The sequence below is a fragment of the Micromys minutus genome (assembly GCF_963924665.1).
Source record: "Micromys minutus genome assembly, chromosome: 24".
NCBI classification, from domain to species: domain Eukaryota; kingdom Metazoa; phylum Chordata; class Mammalia; order Rodentia; family Muridae; genus Micromys; species Micromys minutus.
This window is the reverse complement of record NC_137959.1, coordinates 41,406,440-41,431,706: the sequence shown is the minus strand read 5'-3', so window position 1 is coordinate 41,431,706 and position 25,267 is coordinate 41,406,440. Positions and strand designations below refer to the sequence as shown.

The window sequence follows — 25,267 nt, the reverse complement described above, 5'->3', positions numbered from 1 at the left end:
GTCACCCCTGTCTCCTGGTAGAGGAGGGGCTTCTGCCCATGGCCTTCAAATAAAATGCAGACCCTGAAGAACTATGCTCGGTCCAGACTCCGGGGAAGACAGCAGATCTGATTAGGTTCCCCAGACATGTGAGGATCCTGTCTTTCACACAGACACACAATATACATATACATATGTTCTTACACATAAATCTACATATAGGCATACACACATACCTATACACACACACACACACACACACACACACACACACACACACACACACAAATACCTACAAATAGATGCAGTCATGTATCTTTATATAGACACATGCACATACCTACATATAGAAATACATATATATATATATACACATACCTATATATATACATATATGCATATACATATGGGTAGATGCACATAATATACATATACATAACACACAATTCACAAATAAATATATGTATACACATAAATACATGTATACATTTACATATACATAAGTACATATATATGCATCTACAGGTACATATGTGAATATCTATATGTACACACATACATGCATATATACACATATATGTATATATATACATACTTATATACACAAATACACTCACATATATACAGGCAAACATATACCTGTAGACACCAATATATGCAACATTATATATACATATAAATACACAATAAGCAAATGTGTATATATAATATGTATGTTGACATACAAATTTACACACATGTATATACATATACACATACATATATATACATATGTTATATACACATACACATACATATATAAGAGAGTGACTCCCCAACTGTCCAACCGTGAATGGGTTGCTCTTTGAACAGGTGACACTAGGGCTTTAGATGTGGAAGCCAATATGCTAATGTGGAAGATTTAAGCTGGTCTTGAGACTGCAGAAGTGTTGAAGGATAACATGGGGACATAGGATTCTGGGCAAGTTATACACCCCCCCCCCACACACACATACACCCCTGAATAAATGATCAGAAGGTGGAATGTGGAAGGTGGGGCCTGATTGGAGAAAGTAGTCACTGGACTACATGTCCTTGAGAACCACATCTGGCCCTGGCCCCTTTCTGTTAGGGCTCCACTCTGTTTCCTGTCTGTCAGGTGTGGGCTGCTTTAGTCACCTTTTCACATGACTGAAGCCGTAAATTGTTTTTAGGGGTCTTTGGTCACAAGAATGAGAAAGACAACCAAAGATCCTCCTCATAAGGTACCATGAGCCTGGATTGGGCAGGTCCACGCCAAGAACAAGATGTGGCTGGAGCCCGGGGAATGGTGCCTGATCTCTAACTGAACTGGGTTTTGCTCTGGAACAAGCTGATATATTGGAATGAATTCTGGGCTGCTCCATTTAATCTCACTTAGAAGAAAGAACCGAAAGTGAGCAGGAGCTGTGCAGGCTTTTCTCTTGCCCATTCTTTTGCCTCACAGGATTCTCTTCACTGTCTCCACTGCGAGGGCTCCTTTATGTATTATTTATCAACATTGGATTTTCTTGTTTCTCATTTCTTCCTTAGCTGATAAGAAAGACGATTCAGAGCTCTGGCAGTTTATCCAATGAGTTGATTCAGTTCTGTAAAGGATGTCCCTCCAGGCATCTTGGCCTTCGGCTCAGCCCAGAAAGACTGAATTAGAGTGCTGGGGACTTGCTGGGGTGGTGAAGGGACACCATATTTACTTGTAGCAGGTTCTGGTGCCACAGCAGATGGGTGTGTGTGCACTGTGTGCGCTGAGCAATGTTTATCACTTCACCTATAAAAACCTATGGCTTGGGTGCCATTCTTCCCAGAGGCCCCTTTAACATGGTTCTTTCACCTTTGAAGGTCTCTGTTGTTCACTGTTAAGAATTTATACTCTATCTTTTGCTCATCAGTTTATAAGGTATCTGTCACTTGGTAGGCCAGGTCCTAGTTACTTACTACAGTGACCAAATACTCAACAAGAAGCAACTTCAGTGAGCAAGAGGTCATTCTGGTTCATAGGTTAAGTGTGCAGCACATCACTGTAGAGATGTTACCTAGGCAGATATGGGATCCCTTACCTCATATCTCCACAGAGCAGGAAGCAGAGGACAGAGAATGTTGATACTCACTAGGCTCCCCTGATCCTTTCTCTACCTTTTACTTAGATCAGGCATCAAGCCCAAATTTAGGAAGGGTCTTCACTTCCCAGTGGAAGGGTATTCCCTGGGAGTACCCTTACAGATAAGCCCTGAGGTCTGTCTCCTAGGTAATTCTGAGAGCAGTTGGCAGTAAACATTAACCACGACATGGTCCGGTTTCTGAGAGGTGAAAGAAGCAGGTGATTGCAAGGCACATTGGAAGGGAATATTCTGCATCACAGCAGGATGTGTGCCTGTTAGATACATATGTATTGCAAGAGAATGAAATACACAATAGAGCAGCATATATACTTCAGACAAAGACACAATGCTATGCATCACAGAGTTGAAAGATCATTAACACTGTACTCGAAGTTGGAATGTAGTCTGCAATTAATATATGTTGCATAAATAATAAACACATCTCTAGCTGGGTGTAAAGGATTTCACCTGTAATCCTAGCACTTGAGAAATGGAGGCAGGAGTATCTCTATGAGTTCAAGGCCAGCCTGGGGTACAAAGTAAGACTCATGTCACAAAAGAAAATCTCAAATCAAACACTTTACTGCCTCTCCATTTTTGGTGCTAGAGAAAATATTGAAGGGCAATGAAGGCACCATGGCTTATTAATAGCTAACAAAGCACTCAAGTGGGTATTAGGAAGCAGTGGTGGCTAGCTTTAAATGTCAACTTGATACAACCTAGAATCACTTGGAAAGAGTGTCTTAATGAAGGAGTGTTTAGATCAGGTTGGTTTTCTTCATCTGTGGGAGATTTTCTTGATGGTATTAACTGAAGTGGGAACACCCAGCCCACAGTGGGTAGCACCATGCCCACAGTGAGTAGCATCATTCCCCAGGCAAAGAGTTCTAAACTGTATAAGAGAGGACCACTAGAGCTGAGCACAAGCAAAAGAGCAAACAAGCATCTATGCATGTTTCTCTTCTCTTGACTGTGAATATGAAGTGACTCCTCATGGTAATGGATTGTAACTTAGAACTGTTATCTGAAATAAACCTTTTCTCCTCTAAGTTGCTTTGTGCCAGGGTACTTTATTATAACAACTGAAATGAAACTAGCACAGGCCTATAGAGTGAGGACATAACACAAAGACAACATGGCATTACTAAGCTAGCAGCATGTCAAACTTGTGTTGGAATAGAGTAGAAGCATCAAACTGGGAGATTGACAATTTGGACACTAAAGGTTAAACTGGGGGCTTCCAGGGACAAAGGAAGGGAAAGGAGTTGAAGTCAGAGGAAACAGAACATACATACAGTGGCTTGAGGGTATGTTGATGACTTGCAGGAATGAGGGTAGGTATGGCTGGTGATCAGTGTGTACAGCCAACTGTGCCCAAGGCTCAATGATCTTATTTATAAAATGGCTTAGTACAAGGCAGTTTATAGGCATATGCTATGCCATGTCCCTGCATGCTCTTGGCTCTTTATTCAGAACTCACATTTACCCTCTGCAAATTGCACTTTGGCAGTAGCCATACTACATTCTCAGGGCCACACAGTGGGTATTTTAGAAACCATGCAGCTGTTGCCTTTAGTGTGAGGTGGTTGCCTTGAAAGAGAGGCAGATGCGTGGAGTCTTCAGAGGACACTGCTGTGGAGGGGCTCAGTGCGAAGACTCTGCCAGTTGGAGTGAAAAACGGCTTTTATCACCACTGAGTTGCTCCTGACCCTCCGAGCATCACCTGAGGGTGATTGAGGTTCAGAATTTGCATAAGAGTTCACACAGGGATGATGGGACTCAACATATCATGAATATAATTACAAAAGACTGATGAAGGCAATCAATCACTTGGCTATCTGGTCTACCTCCAGGAGCAACTAGAAGAAGCAGCCACAAGATAGATAGCTTTTATTCCCGCTTAAAAAAATCTACACATTTTAAGTCACACTGAACACAGTCTAGAGTCAGCAAGGGTGTTTTAATAGTGTATACGATACCACTCTGCTGCCAGAGAACGGTTAGTGAAGGAGTGAAGCTACCCCTCCTTCCTTAGTTGAGGAGGTGTCTGGAATATGGTTTCTACTCATAGGATGGTTTTTCCTTGGAGAAATGGCTTCCTTTACTCTTTGTAGTCAAGAAATTCACTTCTCTGGGCTGATGGGATGGCTCAGTACTTGCTGCCAAGCTTGACTACCCAGGTTTGATCCCCAGGACCCATATGGTAGAAGGAGAGAACTGATTCCCAAAATTTGCCCTCTGTTCTCTACACAGGTGCAATGACACACGATCCCTTCCACAGATAGTTTATAAAGAACAAAACAAAACAAAACAAAACACCAACAGAAAACCCAGCCTCTGGCCTGCCTGAAGGGCCTCTGAAGTGTGAAGATTTAGTGGAGGATCTCATGTTTCCCATGATCCTTGGTGTGGAAGAAGAAAACAATGAGCTAGGATTTTACTTAGAAGGTGAGCAAGGAAAAAGAACATCAACTGGCTTTTATAAAAACCCTCCTGAATCAAGGGATGGCAAGTTGAGGATGCAGTTTGTGAGCCGAACCTTAGATGAAAGGTTTGCATGGAACTAGAAAGGCTTTAGGGGAACATTACTGTTTACAGAGTTGGAAGTTGCTCTTGCTTGTGCATGCTGTTCCATTCCCTTCAAACATCTGCTGTCTTTACATGATGGGATTATGCCATCATCTGCCCAAAGCCTGAGAGGAAGACCTCAATGGTACAGGTTTAGTTTTGTTCCAAATCTCAGCCAAACTGAGATTTGCTGGCTAAGTGGAGATTCCAAAGCCCAAAAGAAGTTCTCATGAATTTCACTCTAATGGCAATAAAATGCTTCATGGCAAGAGGGAGTTGGGAACTGTTTGAAAGAAAAAAATTAACTGTTTTTCCAGATTTATCTGGTTATTAAGATGTCTTTGGCTCCACCCTCCAGAAAAGTCACCAAGTCCCACTAATTTATGTGGGTTTGATTTTTTTTCAGAAATATGGATGTGAGGATGAATCTCCACTGAGTGAAGGAAACATGTAATTATGTGTCTAGATACAGATGCAGTGAGTTTTAAAGGGCTCCTCTGGCGGGGGCAGGGAGAGTGAATGCGTCTGAGGGCAGGAGAATGTCTATGGGCATGCTCAGTGTAGATGGGATGGAATCCTGGAAGGGTGGGAAAATACATCACCCCAGACTTCAGAAGAAGAAGAAGGGAAATTTCTCTGTCTCGTGTTTGCATGGGTTGGCTCTACAACATGGAGGAACTAGGAAACATGGTAAGCTAAGAGGCCACTCACATAGAATACTGCCGGATTCTCTTGATCCTCAGTGTCCTAAATAGCCAGCCTGTGGTGACTAAAAGTAGACTAATTCCTAGGCTGGAAGGGCAGGAAAATGAGAAACAAGTGCTCAGGGTGTAAGTTTCTTTGTGGGATAACCAAAATGTTCTTAAATCAGAGAGTAGTTATGGCCACAAGATTTTGCTAATATATTAAAATCCAATGAATTGCAGACTATCAAAGGCTGAGCTCTATGGTACTTAAATGATGTCTCAACAAACTCACTACTAATAAAACCTTAATATATTTTATTAAGGTGACCAATTTAGAAATGAAACAAACCCACATCTTTCTGCCTCAGCCAATTCTATACAAGAAAAGCAGATATTCCAATAGCTCCTTCATTGTTCACTAAACTCAGCAAAGAAAGGAGCCATATAATGAACCCATTAGAAAGAGATTTACATGCTTGCCGGCTTGACTCATCATGTTCATATCAATAAAGACAACATAGCACTCATATAGGCCACAAGACAGGGCATGGATGACAGCTTAGTGGACATGTAGCATCCGTGTAAAGATTATCCATGACACAGGACCACTGGAAAATGAACAACTCCTATGTACGTGACAGAGCTTGATAGAGATTTTCTCCAATGTGACAATCATCTTTAACATTTACACAAGTCCTCCAACAGGGAAATGTGTTCTGAAGGCAAAGCAGGCTCTGGGCTATCAATCATAGGAAGCAAATTTTAAAGAATTCACTCTGCTGGAGGAAAAATGGGATCTTTTGTTTTTGTCTTTCTATAGCAAATGATGCTACTTACATTACCTTCTAAGGTGAGATGGATCCCTGGAGGCTCTGAGGCCAACAGGAATGAGAAAAAGAATTAGGATGTATCACTAAGTAGTTAAGAAAATATCTTCATATTGAAAAAGCTAAAGGCACCAGGAAAGTAAGGCTCTTGAGCTATCAGGGAAACAGAGATTGTATCCCAGGCTGCCTCTGACTGTCTGCTGCGAGCATCTGTCCACAGCTTCAGCTTCAGCCCGGGGCCATTTGTCTTCACCCCCTCATAGAAAACTGGGCCTTTCCTCTAATCTTGCTTGCTCTTATCTTTCAGATAGGAAAATGAAGTTGTATGAACCATTTTTTAAATTACACATATTGTAATGTGGTTGTTCAATCTCAAAATTTATACTTGAGAAGATCTCAAGTTGCACAAGATGGACTCGTCAACATTCCAGCAGGTAGTCGGGAGAGGCTTATGAGCTGAGGGGCTCTTGATATTGGTGACTGCTAGTGGTGGGAGAGTTTGTTTTCTTTAAGTATAGGACTCCTGGCAGGTGAGTCACACACTGGTAGACAGCTTTGTATTAAGCATATTGATCACACAAACTGGCCTCAGAGGTTATTAAAATCTGTGTGTGGGGGAGCACAAAGTTGGGGGGAATGAGAAAGTTGATCTGGAAGGAGTAATAGGGACAAGTTTGGGGTGAATATAATCTAGATACTATGTATGAAATTGTCAAAGAATTAATAAAAACATATTAAAATTGCAAACATTTAAATTCTGAAGTCGAAATTAACAATCACCAACATAAAGTATACTTGAAAAGTGAAATAAGGTGACCAAACAAAGAAAATGATGAACACCTGGTCCTAATTGCAAAGACAGTTTACTAAAATTAACAAGAAACTGATTGACCCCTCAAGGCCTGAGATTGATAAGAAAGTCTAAGTTGGTCCTAAGCTCCAGGCAGAAATCAGAAGGTTTCCTTTAGAAGTTTTGATGATTTGAACGAGAATGGCCCCCATAAGTTTAAATGCTTGGTTCTGTTTGGTGGAACTGTTTGGGAAGGATTGGCAGGCATGGCCTTTTGAGAGAAGGTGATATTGGGGACAGGCTTTGAGGTTTCAGAAACCTATGCCTTTCTCAGTTAGCTCTTTGCCTCATGCTTGTAGATAAGGATGTGAGCTCTCAGCTACGGTTCCAGTGCCATGTCTGTCTGCCTGCTGCCATGCTCCCCACCATGATGGTCTTGTGCTAAGCCTTGGGATCTGTACTGGCTGGTTTTGTGTCAACTTGACACAAGCTGGAGTTATCACAGAGAAAGGAGCCTCAGTTGAGAAAATGCCTCCATGAGATCCAGCTGTAAGGCAATTTCTCAACTAGGGGGTGCCCATGTGGTAGACTTGGGTTCTGTGAGAAAGCAGGCTGAGCAAGCCAGGGAAAGCAAGTCAGTAAGTAACATCCCTCCATGGCCTCTGCATCAGCTCCTGTTTCCTGGACTGCTTGGGTTCCAGTCCTGACTTCCTTTGGTGATGAACAGTGATATGGAAGTGTAAGTTGAATAAACCCTTTCCTTCCCAACTTACTTCTTGGTCATAATGTTTTGTGCAGGAATAGAAACCCTGACTAAGACAGGATCTATGAGCCTCAAATTAAATGCTTTCTTCTATAAGTTTTCTTGGTCATGGTATTTTGTCATGGCAATAGAAAACTAAGACAGAAGCTGATATGATAATGCTGTTACTTTCCATAGACCATCTGCTTGAAAGTTTTATGTGAGTTAAACATATTTATTGAATTCCTAGTCTTGTTAAACATCTTTATTGAATTCCTAGTCTTGTTAAACATCTCTATTGAATTTCTAGTCTTGCTATATGTAACTGGTCACAGCTCCTCTATTAAATAGTTCTTTCTCTGAAACAGAGAAAAAGGTACCCTACCAATGATGAGACAGAACACTATTTAAGGCAATGTGGAAGACACGTATCCTCAACCACCACACACATCTGTGAACCTGCTGTGAAACATGCTCATGTGTGCAGAAGTTCATGCCAGAAAACACTTAGACAGCATTCGAGACAGTATCAACTTAAAAGGATCAGCATTTTCCATCCTGAGCTTCAAGCCTTGACCTTCATGTCTACAACCCATCTTTCTCTCTTCACAGGGCACCAGAAAAAGTGTTTGGACCCCTAATATTCACAGGACATTTGGGTGGGCATGATGGCAGTTTGTAATCCCAGTGCCCCGGAGACAAAGAGAGTGTATCCAGAGCAAACTAACTAGCTAGATTAGCCAAATCCATGATCTCCAGATCAAGCAGGAGACCCTGCCTCAATATATAATGTAGAGAGCCCTTGAGGATGGTATGTGTTATCAACCTGTGGCCTCCATAGGCATGTGCACAAACCTGCATATACTTGCACAAACTAACGTATGGCCCACACATGTGAACATTAATATGCATGCAGACCTCATTCACAATACAGTCACAAAGCACATGCCATGGTCCTTTGGATAAGATGGCTCATGTTTAAAATTTCATTGTTGCTGTGGCAACATGGTTAGTCCCTGCTACCTGTTCTCTATAACCATCTCTACCACCCAGATCTCAACATGTCACAAATAGCATGCACTTTACTATGCCCTTCTCCAGCTTGGGAGGAAGAGTATCAAATACGTGGCTTTGGCTCTGACCCAAAGAAGTCCTAAGCTTAGCCTGTGTCCATCCCCTGTATAGTGCTCACAGTTCTTGGTCAGGTGCTAAGTTATCAGGAGAATGAGAGTTTACGTCCTCAAGCCCTCCCCAAATGATGTTCCGTTGGTAGACACAGGAAAAACATGACTGTGCCTGTTATAAACAGTGATCCTCTATGCATAATAACTTGGGTGTTTTTATGTCCATGAGCCACTTTGCAATTATCAAAATCCACTGTGCTCCCTTGCTGCTGTTCGGACCAGCCTCTCTGTCTGCATTTACCATTATAGGAAAACTGCAACAGCACTCACGTCACACTGTGCTTTGGAAATGGCACTTTGGTATTAAAGGTTATTTTCTTGTGGACTTTAACAAGACTAAGTGCTTTTAGTCTCCCAGTGCTTGGGCGTTTTAAACACAGGGGCCCTGTAACAGTGTCCCGGGGCTTACCTCTTTCTTGGTGAATTTTGGTGAGTGATCATTTTTGTCATCAATCACGATGGTGGCTGTGGCAGTGCCTGTCAATCCGACATCCAATCCTGCCATATCTTGAGCTTCGATGATCAGTTCATACTTGGGGTTTTCCAGAGTCTACAAAGCAAGGAAGCATCAAAGAAGACCGTGTTTACTTTTGAGGCACTGTTTTGAAAAACTGGCATGCATGTTCCCTATGACTTCTAGAGTAGGCACCCATAACTGGCCATGCATTTTAACTGATTTTCTGTGTGTATCACTTTTGAAATCAGTCTAGAGTGATAGAATCTATAGACTAGAAATGGCAATCAGAATGGAGTCTACTGACTTGTCCTCATTGGGGGAGTGGAGGGAAGATTCTACACATTCTAGAATGTTCTATGCCCTGGGTGTATTCATATATTCTTGTTGGATGTTCATGCCCACATCTGTCATTACAAGGAAACTTCTGAAGATGATCTGGGTGTAGGCTAACTCCACTCCTGGATCCACTCCTAGCAAGCACACTGTGTTACACACATGTACAGGTGGAAATGAATGAGATTTTTTTTAATCTTCTGTGGTATTTCTTTTACTGTTCTTTTACTATTCCAGAACACTAAGTCAGGACTGATTAAATTTACCATAAGTGAGACTGTATGACTAGACCTTTCTCTGCATGCATTTCTTGCCTTTTGGGCGTATCTCAAAGGTTATGTTTATAAGAAATAAAATATGATGGATCCAAAGCTTCAGGATCTTCATGACATAGGATAGCAAAAGGATGACCAGGAGGAGTCCCAGTGAGGATCCAATACTGATGGTGTCACAGAAAGAAGCCAGAGACCTCAACTCAGACCAATGAATGGTGGTAATAAATATTTGAAAGGGAGTAAGTGTGACAGAGGGATGTACTACGGGACACAGTGACACACTACAGCTTCCATGATGGGACGCTTTCTATGCTAGTGTGTGATTTTGTTTTGTGGGGGAGGTTGCAAGGGTGAGAGATGAGTATGAGGGGACAGGGAGATGAGTGGGACCATGGTGCATGGTGTGAAACTCACAGGAGTCAAGAAAAAGTTAAAAAAAAATCTGATAGTTCATTTTGAAAACTGCCTTGAGTCAGCCTAGGTCCAAATGCAGAATAAAAAAAAAAAAAAAAAAAAAAAAACAAAACAACCAAAATATGACCAATATCTGCTAGTCTTGATGCCTTCCTCCCCTGACCAACTCTGCTAAGCTACCTACCTCCCAACTAGGGATTTAGACTGGGAAATTACTAAAAGCCAGCTGAGCTTGCCTCATGACCTGCAGATATAACAAGGTCACAGGCTGGGTGAGCTTTAAAATAGAGAGTGCTTACTTTATAACACATAGAAAGGAAGCCACATGTGGCTTTTGCTGAGAAAAAGAGTAAGCAACAGAGGGAAAGCTAAGACCTAGCTGGCATGTAAGATGGTGCCTTCTGATCACAGGGAGGAAAAGGAGGAAGGTCTCCCTTTAGGCCTGAAAACTGGTCTCCATGTTGAGTCAGAGTCTGACATTCCAGGAGCTTTTCGAGTTCATGAGCTAAGCTGCCTTGCGTTCGCTCCTGAATCTCCAATGTTATTATAGACTCAGGGTTCATGTTTCTCACAGTGTTGAGACATTCAAAACAACTAGACACATGGCTGGGATCCTGAGACAAGTGTGGGGCTGTGTATAAATCACCCCAATGGGGCTGCTCTTGCTGACCCCTCGACACCTGTTTCCTGGTAAGCCTGCTGCTGTGCTCCTTTCAGAGACCTCTCAACCACCCATCTCTGTCCATTGGCTGAGGGCTTGGTTTACCTTTCCTTATTTCCTATAACGAAAATCTCTAGAATTATCCTTGATCAGAGACACCAATAAGACCACCCAACCCAGGGGTGTGTTGGCCAGGGTTGACTGTGTTGGACAACATGGGACAGTAACTGTATCCCTGTGGTGACAACTTCATAGCATCAGCTAGAAGAGCAAGGTGAGTGATCTCACAGCACAGCAGGGCTAGGACAGGTGCCCCAGGGATGAAACCAAGCAGGATGGCTCTGTGGTTATTGTACAATGTACACTGGAGAAAGCGATGGTTGCCCAGAGCCAGCCGGGCCCGAGGATTCCTCAGCTGATAAAGACATTCATTTTCCTCATTTGCTTCAACCATTTTAGATTGATTTCTTAATCACTCACTGAGAGAGTCCAGGTGAGGCCACCTTCAATGACAAAAATAAGTGTTTGAAATTGCAGGCACAGCCCTGACAGTGTGATGGCCTCCAAAACTGGGCTTTGTGCCAACCAGTGACTAAGAGGCACAAAAAGGAGCGAGAAGAAAGGTAAGAAAGGGGACCTCCTAATTCTTCCCAGAACTATGGATCCACAGTGGGAGTGTGTGTGCATGTGTAAGCATATGTGTCATTGTATGTACATGTATGCCTGTGTGAGTATGTGCATGTGAGTGTATGTGTGTGTATGTGTGTGCATGTGCACATGTGTGTGCATTTCTGTGTCTTTGTGGGTGTATATGTGTATGCATGTGTGTGTGCATGCATGTACGTGTGTGGGTATACATGTTCATGTATGTGTGGTATGTGTATATGTGTGTGCATGTCTTATATGGATATGTGTGTTTCAGCATGACTGAATGTGTGCATATGTGTGTGCATGTATATGTCTGTGTGTGTGTGTGTATTTGAAGAAGCCAGAGGAAGATTTTGGGTGCCCTGTTTATTAGTCTCTTGTCTTATCCCTTTTGAGACAGGATCTTATTGAACTTGGAGGGTAGCCAGCAATCCCATGTGAGATTTCAGGTGCACATGTGGCCACAGTCAGCTTTTTGTGCAGGTGCTGGGATCCAAACTCACTTTCTGAGGCCTGTGTGGCAAGAGCTTCCACCTACTGAGCCGCTGTCTCCCCAGATCCCAGGCATTCTTAATGGGCTGTGCTTTAGTTACAAGGTCCCGAGCTACCAACTCAAGGTGTGTTAAGGTTCTGTTAAGTGGCTTGGTGGCTCTCAGTCAAGTCATGCCCACGACCACAAGGGGCGCTAACACGCTCTTGTGACAGTGTTACACAGGAACTTCTACTCTAGACCCATGAGGACAGAAGGTCCCAAGCTTCCTTAACTGCTGAGTGTGAGTGCTCCTGGGCAATGGCATCCACTGTGCAGGTGACAAACTGAGGTCAGGTACAATGGGAAAACATCAGGCCACCTTATGTGGATTTTCATCATCAACAACACGGGTGGTGATGTTTTCCATTAATTGACAGTCTTCAAAATCCTTCCTGGGTGTCTCTAGAAGTTTCAGCCATACGGCTCAGTGTTCCAAGTCCAATTTCTTCCGTGTCAGGATTACTTTTGTAATAAAATATTGTACCCATTTTGTGTGTGCCTGTGTGAATACATGTATGTACACATACTCGTGGAAGCTTCTCAGTGTAATGTGCGTGAGGAGGTCAGCTCAGTGTTGTTCCTCAGGTGTTTTCCACATGTTGTTTGAGGCTGGTCTCTCACTAATCCAAGGTTTGCCAATGAGCCCCAGGGATCTTCTGGTATCTTTCTCCTGTCTCTGCCCCTTTAGCACTGAGATTACAAGCATATGCCACTAGGCCTGGCTTAATTTTTTAAGCTTGTGTTGTAGGGATTGGATTCAGGTCTTTGTGCTTGCAAGGAAAGAGCTTTTACTGAGCCATCTCTCCAGCCCTGTACACAGTTTTAGAAGACTGAAGAAAGATTCAAGTTGATTACTTTCTCCCAGAGTGGAAGAGAACATGGCAGACTTAATGGTGTGCACCACCAGAGTTCTTGCTCACATTATATTAGGATTTGTTTTGAGCACCATCATGTAGGCAGACTGTAATGTCTTTTCTTGTCAGGTCTCCTGACAGCTCTGGCTGCTGAAGTAACACATCAGCAGACATCTTTGTTCAGGAGGCTGTGTCTACATGCTGGCTCAGTTTCTGCTCTTGTTGCTCTTTGGATGATAGATCCTAAGATGTGGATTTACTGGGCTCAAGGGTATGAACATTTCAAGTGTGTGTCCTTGCACATGTGTGTGTTCACATGTATGTCCATGCACATGTGTGTGGAGGCCAGAGACTGATGTTGATAGCTCTCCACTTTATTTATTGAGGTAGCATCTTTCTCTGATCTTGGAGTATATTAATGTTTCTAGTCTATTTATTTATCTAGCTTGCTCCAGGAATCCTGTTTTTGCTTTCAGGGTGCTGGGTTTACAGGAGTGCCAACTTGCATGCCTGGTTGTAATGTGGGAGCCACCTCCAGGCTCCTTTTCTAGTTCACTCCTACTGTTTAGGTGGAAGCTCTCCATTTCTCATATCAGCCTTGTCAGGGCTCTAAGTGTGACCCAAAAAATGCCACATCCTTAAAGCACTACCCTGACCTTGCCTAGAAGCCATCTAGGGGTCCAAGATGGCTGCCTAACCACATGACCCAAGTAAGGCTACTTGGAATTTCAAGTTTAATCTGTAGTGTGCTGCTCTTGGAAGACACAGGGAAAGGCAGTTCTTTTTCTGTTGAACTTGGAGGTGGTAGGATCCAGTATGGACAGGTTATGTGCATCTGTATCTAACTAGGTAAAGTTAATCTGCACAGGAAGGTAGTGCAGAGCCAGAGGTGGAGACAGAGCTCTTTTCTCTCTCCCTCTCCCTCTCTCTTCTTTCCTTCCCTTCTCTTCCCTTTCTCCTTTCTATCCTCTTCCTCTTCTTCCTCCTCCTCTTATACAATACATCTTGGCTGCATCCTCTCCTTCCACTGTTCTCAGTCCTCCATGCCTCCCTCCCATCTCCTCAGACCCATTGCTCCTTTGCTTCCCCTTTGAAAGGAGCACTCTTCCCAGAGATATCAACCAAATATGAAATAGCAAGATGCAATAAGACCAGGCACAAACCACTATATCAAGGCAGATGTGGTAACCCAGTAGGAGGAAAAGGGTCTCAAGAGCAAGCAAAAGAGTCAGAGACACCCCTCATCCCCCTGCTAGGAGTCCCACAGACACCCCAAGCCAAACAACTACAGCATGTGTGCAGAGGACCCAGCTCGGACCCATGCCAGCTCTGCAGTGGCCCCTTCTGAGACAGCTCCTGTAACACTATCTGCACTCTCAGCAGCCACCCTTGAAGCTGACTGACCCTGCAGGTCCTGTGAATGAATGAATGTCTCCTTCATCAAGGTTCTTGACTCAGAGGTGCTGTGAGGGGCAATGAGGCAGTTTTGACAAACATTGCATCTGATGGTGCGATCAATCATCTGGTTGCTACAAGAGAGCATCAGAGCCGTCAGACCCCACTGTGTCACAATAGGCCCTTCCCAATAGCGCTCTGGCCATTTCACAAATATATTAAAAAAATTCCTTCTGCAGAAAATACTTATCTGTTTTTTTTTTTCCTCACAGAGATTATTAGTCTGATCTCATTTCCTTGGAATATATGTACATTTAATCGGTAGTTAATGAAGATCCATTGTAAATGCCTTGCCAGGTGCTAGAGACTGGGAGAAATGGGAATATAGGATTTCTATCACCTCATATGTGTGTGTGTGTGTGTGTGTGTGTGTGTGTGTGTGTGTGTGTGTGCGCACATGAGTACGTGTGTGGGTGCATGTATGTGTGTGTATGTGTTTTCTTGTAGAGGCCAGAGGTCAACTTTAAGTATCATTGCTTAGGTACCATCTTACCATCTTGCCTTGTTTTTTTTTTTTTTTTAACATTTAAATTCTATTTCTAACTATATGTCTACGTGGAGATATACACACACAAATGCAGGTTTCTTTGCATGTCAGATGACAACATTGGCTACCCTGGAGTTTCAGGGGGTGGCTTTGAGCTGCCATGTGGGTGCTAGGAACCAAACTCAGGTCCTCTGGAAGAGCAGTAGATGTTTTTAACCACTAAGCCATCTCCCTGGCCTTCATCTTGATTTGAGAGCTTGCCTCTCACTGGGAGCCAAGGCTCACTGGCCAGTGAGTCCTGGGGTTCCTTCCACCTGTTTTCTCCCCGGAACTGGGGTTCCAGATGTGTACTACCTGCCTGGCTATTCACGTGGGTCTTGGGAGATGGAGCCTAAATCCTCCAGCTTGGAAAGAACTTAGCTGACTGAGCCATCATCCAAGCCCAAGCTCCCCCTCTCTAAAGGGCTCAAAGGTCAAGGCTGAGGAAGCTGTGTTCACACGAGATACTTCAGAGTAGCATTGAAGCAGAGATGAGCTGAGTGTGAATCCGGAGGAAAGCAGACGAAGGGCATGCCAGCCCAACTCCTGTTGCCGGGGTAACTGTATGAATAATTTTAAAAAATGAAGCAGTCAATTCCCATCTCCCGAAGTAAATACGACTTTATAGCTGTAATGGGAAATGGATTGATTAGGGTGGTAGGAAATCAATCAGAGTTTGAAATAGACAAATTGTAGAGGTTGGATGAGCTGTTCCAAAAGTCTCAATTTTTCTGGCAAACTTAAAGCTTACACTAACTTAAGTTTTTATTGCTGAAGCCCTCGGCAATCCTTGTAAGAAAGTATGGGCAGCCATTTTGAAAGTGGGAAGTGAGGCCCTACCCTGTTCCTCTTCCTTGATCATCCACAAGTCCCCAAACAATAAAAACAGAGGAGGGACACCCCTCCAATCTCCACATACACACACATATGCACAGATACATATGAACAGATACATGTGCAAACACACACATATGCATGCACACACACATGTGCATGCACACACACTGTTTGCCTGTCTGTCTGTCTCTCAGTTTTTGGCATCCCTGTGCTTAGACAGAGCCTGTACAGTCCATTGTGTAAGTCCTTCATAATTTTTTTCTTTTTTAGTCCTTCATAATTTACCAGCCAGGCTCCCGCCAGCAAGCCAACTGCTTCTATATTTTCACTGTGGAAAGCAACCCATGAACCTAAGCTTGCAAGGTCAGATTCTGGGAGGACTGAAGGGCCACAGGGAAAGAATGTAGGGAATACCCACAATTCTCCAGCGGCTCCCCACCCCAACAACCGCCCCTCCCGCAACCCCCTCCAACCCCCCTCCAGTGCAGGCTGCTGCCTTCTCAAGCATTTGGAGAAAAAGCACATTCAATGTGAGGACACACTAAGGAGGGAGGGGGATGGTCTCTCAGGCCAGGTTGCCTATGCCATAGGCCTCTCTTGAGACTTCCGCCTACTTGGTTGGAGGATTAGAGGGTGATGGTGAGAGGCAAACTGATTCAGCAGCATCTCTGAACCGAGGCATGCAAATGTCACCACCACAACTGGAAAGACTCAAGTCTGGGCTTCAGGGTTTGCTGCCCGTAAACCCCAGCTCTTCTTTCACTGACTGGGTAACACATCCCAGTCCTTGCTCAAGATGCTCTTTTGGGAGCAGAAGCAGACAGAATCAGTTTCGCTTGTTAGCAACCAGAGGGGCCCGTGGTGAAGGCAGTGCTGTGGGCCCACCTCCTGCTTCCTCAGACTCAGAGAGCCGAACCTAGACTGTACTTTCTGGGTCTCCTGATCAGATGAACACACATGGCAGATTCATGTCCATAGGCTGCAGTGATACCCTTGTTATGGCTCTGGAACCTTCTACCTAACCTGCATTCCATGTCACCCCCAGCAGAGGACCCTTGATCTGTGACCAGCTGTGTGGACAGAGACCTTAGCTATCAGGTTTCAGAGGACAGAATCTAAACCATCATTTAGGACAAAGGCCATTTATAACCTGTTTCCATCAATGTGAGCAGTTGGTATCCTGTTTGTTGACTGGTGTGTACAAGTTCATGTGTGCTTGTATGTGCAGGTATCAGTTGATATGGGGAAACTTCTTCAATTGCTCTCTCTCCCTGATTCTGAAACAAGATCTCTCGCTGAACCTGGAACTGGCTGCTTCAGCAAGACTGGCTGCCCAGCATGCCCCAGAGACCCTCCTATGTCTTCCTGCCTGGTGCTGGGGTTACAGGCACCCACCATCAAACCCAGCTTTTCTGTGGGGATTAAATTCAGGTCCTCATGCTTGCACAGAAAGCTCAGAAACTGAGCCATCTCCCCAGCCTGTCCTACTTTATCCTGCCTGTTGACGATTTCCCTAGGTGCATGGTAAGGACCACACCTCTGGCTCCAGCACCTAGTCAGAACTTGGCAGACAAGGTGAGTGATGTATCACTGTTCTTGAGAATGAAGATGTCATACAATTTCCTGACTAAATTGTATCTCAAAGGAATCACTGTTCCAACTTCCTTTCCACACCAAGGTTGTTTGTTCTCAGGGTTGGACCCTACTTCAGGGAGCTGGGGTTTCATTTTGCCCAAGAAATACATCATGCCAGCTTGGGAGAATGAAATCAGCTGTCCCAATTTTATTTGAAGTGATCTGATCTACAAGACGCAGCTAAGAGAGTCAAGCAGCTTGCTTGGCTTGAGTTCTACAATTGCGCATGTCTGCTACATTTGGGGTCTCTCTCTTGCCATTGTGAGATATCCCAGCAACCCAGGTAGACAGTATATGTGCAGCAAAAAGCCTCCCATGAGTCTCTGCAGACATGGGCTAGGTTCACTGATCACACTGATTTGAAAACCAAACATTCCGTCCTCGAGAAAGAATCAAGCCATGCCATTAAACACGGCAGCTAATCAATCACGGGGCCCCTGATGTTTTACATGGCGACGGTGACTTCCACACAAGCCTGCATTTAATGGAACATTTATCACTAATAACAAGCATAATGGTAGCTGGGGGGTGGGAAATCAAGGAATCAATGTAACCCGGAGGAAGTTTCACCATAACCAGGCACAGCCCCAACCTCCTCCCGTCTCTCCCACGCCCTCTCCTTGTGTTTGTGCAGAGACTTCCTCCTCTGCTAGGTTATCCTGCCTTTTCTTACTTTGAACACGGTGTCTCTACTCCCTTCAGGCTAATTAACTCCCGATCATTTGCTGACGTTCATTATTCAGTGCGCTGTAGCCTTCCTGAAGGCAGAGGCCTGAATGCTGCACAGAGCTGGCTGACACTTAGGGGAGGAGACTGTAGTCAATCAATGATCATTACCTCAGATCCACTGGGCTGTGAGGTAGTTGGTTTCCATAGGACTTTTTCATACATCCTTCCTAACTTTCTCCCCGGCCCTGCCCTCCATTTCCCCCCTCCTCCATCCTCCCACCAGCTTCAGCTGAGCAACCTCAGCCAAGCTATGTGAAGTCCCACCCCCTCCGGTCAATGGGACAATATTACTACTTACTGGGTAGGCGAAGTGCTAAGTACACAGCCTGCATGTGCCAACGATCAATAGAGTGGGGGTCAGTGACTCTCTCATTTCTGTGGCCTACATGCTAGACAGAAGCATCCTAGGGGAGGAAGGACTTATTCTGGCGCATGGGTCAGAGAGCAGAGGCCTGGGTGTGGGGTTGCCTCCTGGCCATGGCAGCAGTAGGAATCTACAGTGATGTGTTGCATCTCGGTGGATCAGGGTGCAGAGAGGTCTGGCTGGAACCAAAAGCAGATATCACCTTCAAGGACTGGTCTCCACTTCCTGTAGCTAGGCTCCACCTCCTAATGGTACTGTGTCCTCCCCCAGCAGCACCCATAGTTGGGGACCATAAATTCAAACATCTCACTTATGCTTGCTTAGTGGACCCGCACAGCATCTTCTGAAAGAGGTGGCGCAAAGCCGAGGCCAACAGCCACTGAGTGAGCTTGGATGTGGATCCTTCCTGGCTCAGACCTCCGGATGGGATAGTAGATCCCTGAACAGATCCCCTGGGTGTGGGTCTGCAAGAGCCTAGTAAGCACAGTTCATGGCTTAGTAGCACCCAGACTCCTGGACACAGAAACCATGAAGTCAGAAATATCTGTGGGTTCAGGTGAGTGTGTTCTGGGGTCACTGGTTATGCAGCAGGGCAGAACAAGTGTTTCCTTTTCACTGTGCTGGGATGCTCTTGTGGGCTGATCAGGCTTACCTTGACCCTAACAATTGAACTCCACTAGATAAAGGGCCTTGTGCCATTTGGAGCCTTCTGATGGGGACCACTGCATTATAATTATATAATAACTAGCTAATCACAGACATGTGTTTTAGGAGCTAATGACTCACACAGAGTGGCATATCTGTACAGTTAAACCACACTTTTGCCAGGGGATGTGGCTCAGTCTGTAGTGTGCTTATGTGGTATGGAAGAGGCCACGGTGAGGTGGTAACGATCTGATGCCGGGATTTAGGAGGTGGGGTCAGGAGGAAGTTCAAGGCCATCATCCTCCTTGGCTACACAGAGAGTTTGAGGTTGGTCTAGGACCCATAAAACATCATCTGAACAAATGACCACAGATCTCCCACTGGTGATGTTAGTTTGAATGTCTGAATACTCTAACCACAGCTGGGCTGAGTCTCCCAGTGTGATATCCCACACAGCTGGAAAGAGGCCTCCAGTTAGCCAAGGTGGACCGTGAGAATGTGCCTCGGAGTGCAAATTCTGCACAGAAAGCCAAAGAGAGGACTGAGGCTGGAGCCCAGTGGTAGAGTACTTGCTTGGTATTCCCGAAGTCTCCGGTTGTGCCACCGGCAAAGTAAAATCAGCAGCAAAGTAAATAAGCAGATAAATAAATAAATATAAATAAATGGGTAAACTCAGAGAGAGTTTTAAGGAGGAACTGTTGAACACTTAAAGGCGTATTTATTTACCACTTTTATGTGTATGTGTGTGAACCCTGCACGAGTTTATGTTCACCATGTGTAGGAGCCCCTGGAGGTGAGTGAAAGGCATCGGGCCTCTTGCAGTTGGCATCACGGGTGGTTGCAAGCTCCTCAGGACCCATGCTGTGGACCAATCCCAGGTGCTCTTAACTGCCGAGCCATTGCTCCAGCCACACCTGTCCAGGACTCTCCTTTGAGAAGCATTAACAGTTTTACTATAATCCTTTTATCTACTTATGCACATGCTTTGCCTGGACAGGCAGGGGCCAATCAATGCAAAGCTTCTTGTACCAGGCATTGCAAGTGGGAACTATATATATGTTTTTTTTTTTTTTTTTTTCTGGGCTGGCTGCTCCCGATGCCTGCCTGCTCTGTAAATATCACAATGGACTGACGGAGGTATTATCTGTAGCAGACAAAGTTGCTGTCTGTCTGGGCTTTGATTCATCCACTTGGACCACATAAGGCTGGGAACAGGCTGTCTCTAAATCCAGCAGGTCCCAAATGTGTTTCCTTATAAAATGTGACTTATTTCCTACTGCAGCGGGCAAGCGAGGGCCTTCCCACCCTGGGGCAGGAAAAGCTTGAGCCTGCCTCGTGTTTGTCTTTAGGCTTCCTGGTGCTAATACGCACATTTATATCTGGTTGTCAGACCGAGGCTTCTTCATTCCCGGCTGGGGCTTTGTGGCTAAGCAGGCCGAGCTCATTTCCCCAGATTTAGTGGCCGCTGACAACGCCAGCAGGGCGGGGAAGCAGCAAGGGAAATAAACACAGCTCATAGACATACGGGGGTTAGAATCACCTAAGTGATGAATTTGAGGTTGAGGGACACCAGAAGCAGCTCAAACTCTTCTGTACAAAGCACGATTCTGATGCTAGTGATGAGTGTATAGTAAATAGCTCACCGATGGCATTCACAGCCTACCTAGGAAAAATCGGGTCCTACAGACGGCAGGCAGGAGGGGGTACGGGGGACATTTGTTTTGGCTACATAGAAACATTTATCCAGTGTCTACTGCATACAACTGACTCTTCTGAGATGTAATGAAGGGTTCAGACCTGCCTTTGGTGCTTCCTTTATTTGAGAACAAGGAACAGAAAGACACCATGTGAAGACTGACAGACGGGTGTCGGAATGGCACTAGTTAGAATCTGGGTGGAGGGGACGGAGTATGGGGTAAGTTCTGCAGAGCCTATTTAGGGCAGAAAGCATTAGCTGAGCCCGTATTGTCTGCCCGACATTGTGCAGATAGGTACCAGGAGCCAGGTCAGTGTAGGGAATAATATCTAGATGCATTTAGTGGCGTGAGACCCTGGAGACATCAAGTAGAGGGCACTGAACCCAGATGCGGTATGCAGGGAGCTGGTGCTATGAGGACTATGGGGAGGGTAGTATCTTCAGTCTGGGACTGGAAATTGGTTTTTTTTTTTTTTTTTTTTAGGCAGTGGGAGACTAGTAACCTCAAAGATGCTTTAAATTCAGTCAGTCCATCCGTTTTGGACATGGGACAGGAGGTATATAAAATATATTCTTTCCCTTTAAGGAGCTGGAGGTGTGGCTGGGGATAAGACAGAAATAAGAGCTTCTCCTCCCACTCCCCACTCACAACCTGAGGTCAGGGGCATCTGTGGGCCCTGCAGGAGGTAGGTGCAGAAAGCTAATGTCAGGGCTCAGAGGGCCTTGGCTGCGATGGATGGACACCCGATAGAACAGATGGAAACTTGATAGAATCTAGAGTCACCTAGGAGACACACCTCCAGGTTTATCCACTAGGGAGAGCACCGTTCCTTAGGCTGGCGTTCTGGACCGGGTAAAAAGGAGAAAGCAAGCCAACCACCAGCATTCTCTGCCTCCTGGGTGTGAATGTGATGTAACCATTTCCTCCCGTGCCTGTTGCCATGGCTTCCCTACTGTGACGGGACTGCATTGTGCGCCATAAGTCAGAACAAACACTTTGGCCTGTAGGTTTGCCTTTGTCCAGTGTTTTGTTATGAAAATGAGGAGGGTGGCTGGTGTAATTCACTCGGACATCTGGCCAACATCAGATGGGAGCTGGACCTGGAGGGACTGATGTGAGCAGAGGGAATTCACGGGAGGACCAATGGCCGGGGATGTCCAGACCCAGGCGTTTGAGCTGAAATGGGGTTTGGTGGGGCAGGAGCCTGGCTGAGTGCAGCAAACAGACACAGGCTGTGAAGAGCCCTCAGAGACCTTGTGGTGGGGCCTGACCTTCCCAGGGTGGGAGTGGATACAGGGGGCACAGGGAATACAGGAGGAACAGGGGCCTCAACAATGTGTGGCTCGTGAGAAGCAAAGCTGAGGACACGGGAGCATCTCTTGAGTTCATCTAGTGAGACAAGGAACAAAGGCTCCCAATGGTGTAGAAAGGACAGTGGTCATACTAGATGCATTATCTCCACAATTTTGCTACTTTCTCAGTGCACGGCTGACTGACTGGGTGACTTCGTCATTGCTTCCAGGCTCTTGGTCCTGACCCTGTCACACAGTCATTTTCCCAGGGACACATGGGAACACTGAGGCCCCCACTCAACCCAGGCTGCTGGGTGGGGTTGGAGTCCTGTATCCTAAGGACACTCTTGGAGCTGCAGACACACCTTGATGGAGGCTGTGTCCAGCTACCATGTGACCTGTGTTCAGTTGTCACATGAGTATGTGAAGGGCGGTATGTTTCTTGCGCTTGTTAACTTATATTCACCCTTTTATCGGCTGATTCATATGTATGTGTGAGCATACACTGGTGTTTAAGAGCATGTTAATTAAGTGTGCAGGTGCGCTCACATGTGTGTATGCATGCACGTGGAGGTCAGAGGTCAAGCTCAGGGGTTTCTCTCCAGGTAACGTCTATCTTGTTCTTTGAGACGGTCTCTAACTGGGGCTCGCCGATTTGGCTATACTGGCTGGCCAGGGAGCCTCCAGTCTGCCCCTCTAGCACTCAGCCTGCAAGTGTTCTCCTCAGCGCTCTGGCCTTTAAAGTGTGTGCTAAGGTCCACCTGGGGTCCTCACACTTACAGTACAGGCGCTTTGCTGACGGAGCCATCTTCACAGTCCTCACCAGTTTATGATTCGAAACAAAGGAAAATGGGAAAAAATCATTTCCAGGGTTTCTTGGCTCTTCTTTCTGAGGCCACCAGCTCCGTGTAGTATCATAGTCCAGCCTCAGAAACTCCCTTCATACCTCATCCCATGGGCCATCAAGGGCTACAGAGTTTTCTCCTGACTTTCTTGTCTACTCTCGACCATTCATCCAGGCTCTCAGAAATGGTGGCCCCCACCTGAGTAACTGCTGCTTCCTCCTAAATCACCTGTCATTCCACGCCAGCCGGGGTGAGCCACCCAAAGCTCCACCTGCCCACAGGGCCATTTGTGGAAGACCCAAAGACTCATGCATCAAGCACAGGCTCTCCAGACTTTCCCCTGCCCTGCTTCTCCTTAGCCAGAGTTACTTCAGTACTCCGGGGCTACCCGGGCTTCTCCCAGCCCTAGGGGTTCACACATGTCTTCTGACCTCCCTGGGAAGCCTCCCTAACTCTTGAGGAAATGGCTTCGTGTCCTCTTAAGTGTGACTTCAATGGCACCTGCAGCAGCAGGATCCCCTTCCCTTCCCAGACTCACTATCAGCGAGGACATTTCCTCTTGCTTAACTTCCCGACACTCCACTGCAGGTTGTGCAGCCCTATCCTGCATTGTGTGGCACTCAGGGTGGGTTCAGGTGACAAGCACACTGGGGGCGGATGGGCGAACTCTAAGAGCATTTGAACTTTCAGCCCTGTCTCCTTTAATCTGAAATAGAAAGTTTCAATTTTTAATTATCACATCATTTTTGGCTTGTCTCTGGGGTATAATGTGATAATTTGATTCACATAAAAATCCATGTAATGGTCAAATCAAGGCAAGTAGTTTCCCATCTCCTCAGACACTTGTTTTTTTTTTTTTTTTTTTTTTTAAATTGGGAGCTACACATGCATGTCTTTAGGGTTATTTTGAAGTATATAATAAATTGCTGTATGTTAAGGCAACTCAGCTACACAGAGGGATACCAGAATTTCTTTTACCTAGGTGAATTTTGGCACCTGCTACCAAGTCTCTCTCTAACCACCGCCTCCCCCTCCTGAAGGCATGCCTACCTTGCCTACCTCATCCTTGGAAATGGTGTGTTGAGTTTCTTTATGTGGCAAGATGACTACATTAAGAGCCAGGGGATGGGAATGCTCTTTGAAAGTAAAAACACAGGTTCATGTGTTTGAGCACTCGGTCTCCAACTGGTGACACTGTTCGGGACAACAGTGAAAACCGTGGGGCTTAAATGGGGGTCACTTGGGGTGGACCTTGAGGTTTTATTTTAGTCTGTCTCTACTTCCTGTCTTCTGTCTGTGGATATGGTGTGGCTGGCTACCCTACGTTCAGGCTGCCCCACTTTCCTGTCCATTATGGACTGTATCCCCTCAAACTGTGAGCAGAAGAAACCCTTCCTCCCTTAAGCTGCCGCTGTCATATGTTTGGTCCCAGAAATGAGGAAGAATCAACACAGGGAGAAAGCCCGCATCTGTCTGAATGGCAAGAGCCTGGTAAAAGAAAGGAAGAGATGGAGGGAAGCGGGTAGCAGTCCTGAGAATGGTACCCTGCTGCTCTGAGGTGAAGGAAGAAGTCACATAGCACGAGATAGAGGAGGCCCCCAGAATGATCAACGCAATCCAATTTTCTCTGGAGTTTTTACAAGAACACACTCGGAGACACCTTGTGTTTAGCTTAGTGAGGATCATCTTAGACTTTCTGGGCTCTGAGGTAATAAACTGTGTTGTCTTAAGTAACCCTCTCCAGGGTGAGCAGATTTCAGTGGCAGACACTGGAAACTGCTGTGTCCTCCCTGGAGAGAGGTGAGGTCACAGGGATTCCTGCAGGACCATGGGGCCCACCAGCCTCCAGTTCTATATGGGGCCAGACTTGCCCTCTCTCCTTTCCATGGAAAATGGTTTTCTCTTCTCAGTTTTTGAGGTGTATCGTCAGCCATGTATTTCCCGAAAAATCTGTCTGCAGGAGACATGTTCCCCTCCCCCATTTACGGAGTGGTAACTATCAAGTCCTTTGCCTGTAGCATCTTCCTCCGTATATCTATCTGTTCCAGTCCCTGGAGAATTAAAGGACCTGCCTCTAGCTCCCAGAAGCCAGATCCCTTGTGCCTGGTTCCTAGACAGTGATGTGTCAGGACACGGTCTTGACACAGATAATGCATCACTGACCTTTTGACCAGA

At 45.5% G+C, this 25,267-nt stretch overlaps 1 protein-coding gene across 1 annotated transcript in view; it reads right to left on the bottom strand.

Annotated features, from left to right (window-relative positions):
- CDH13 (cadherin 13) overlaps positions 1 to 25,267 on the bottom strand; it is a 961,236-nt gene that overhangs the window by 110,739 nt on the left and 825,230 nt on the right. The window contains exon 8 of the mRNA XM_080936858.1: positions 9,303 to 9,443. Coding sequence (XP_080792984.1) covers positions 9,303 to 9,443 — 141 coding nt within the window. The remainder of the gene's footprint in view (positions 1 to 9,302; positions 9,444 to 25,267) is intronic.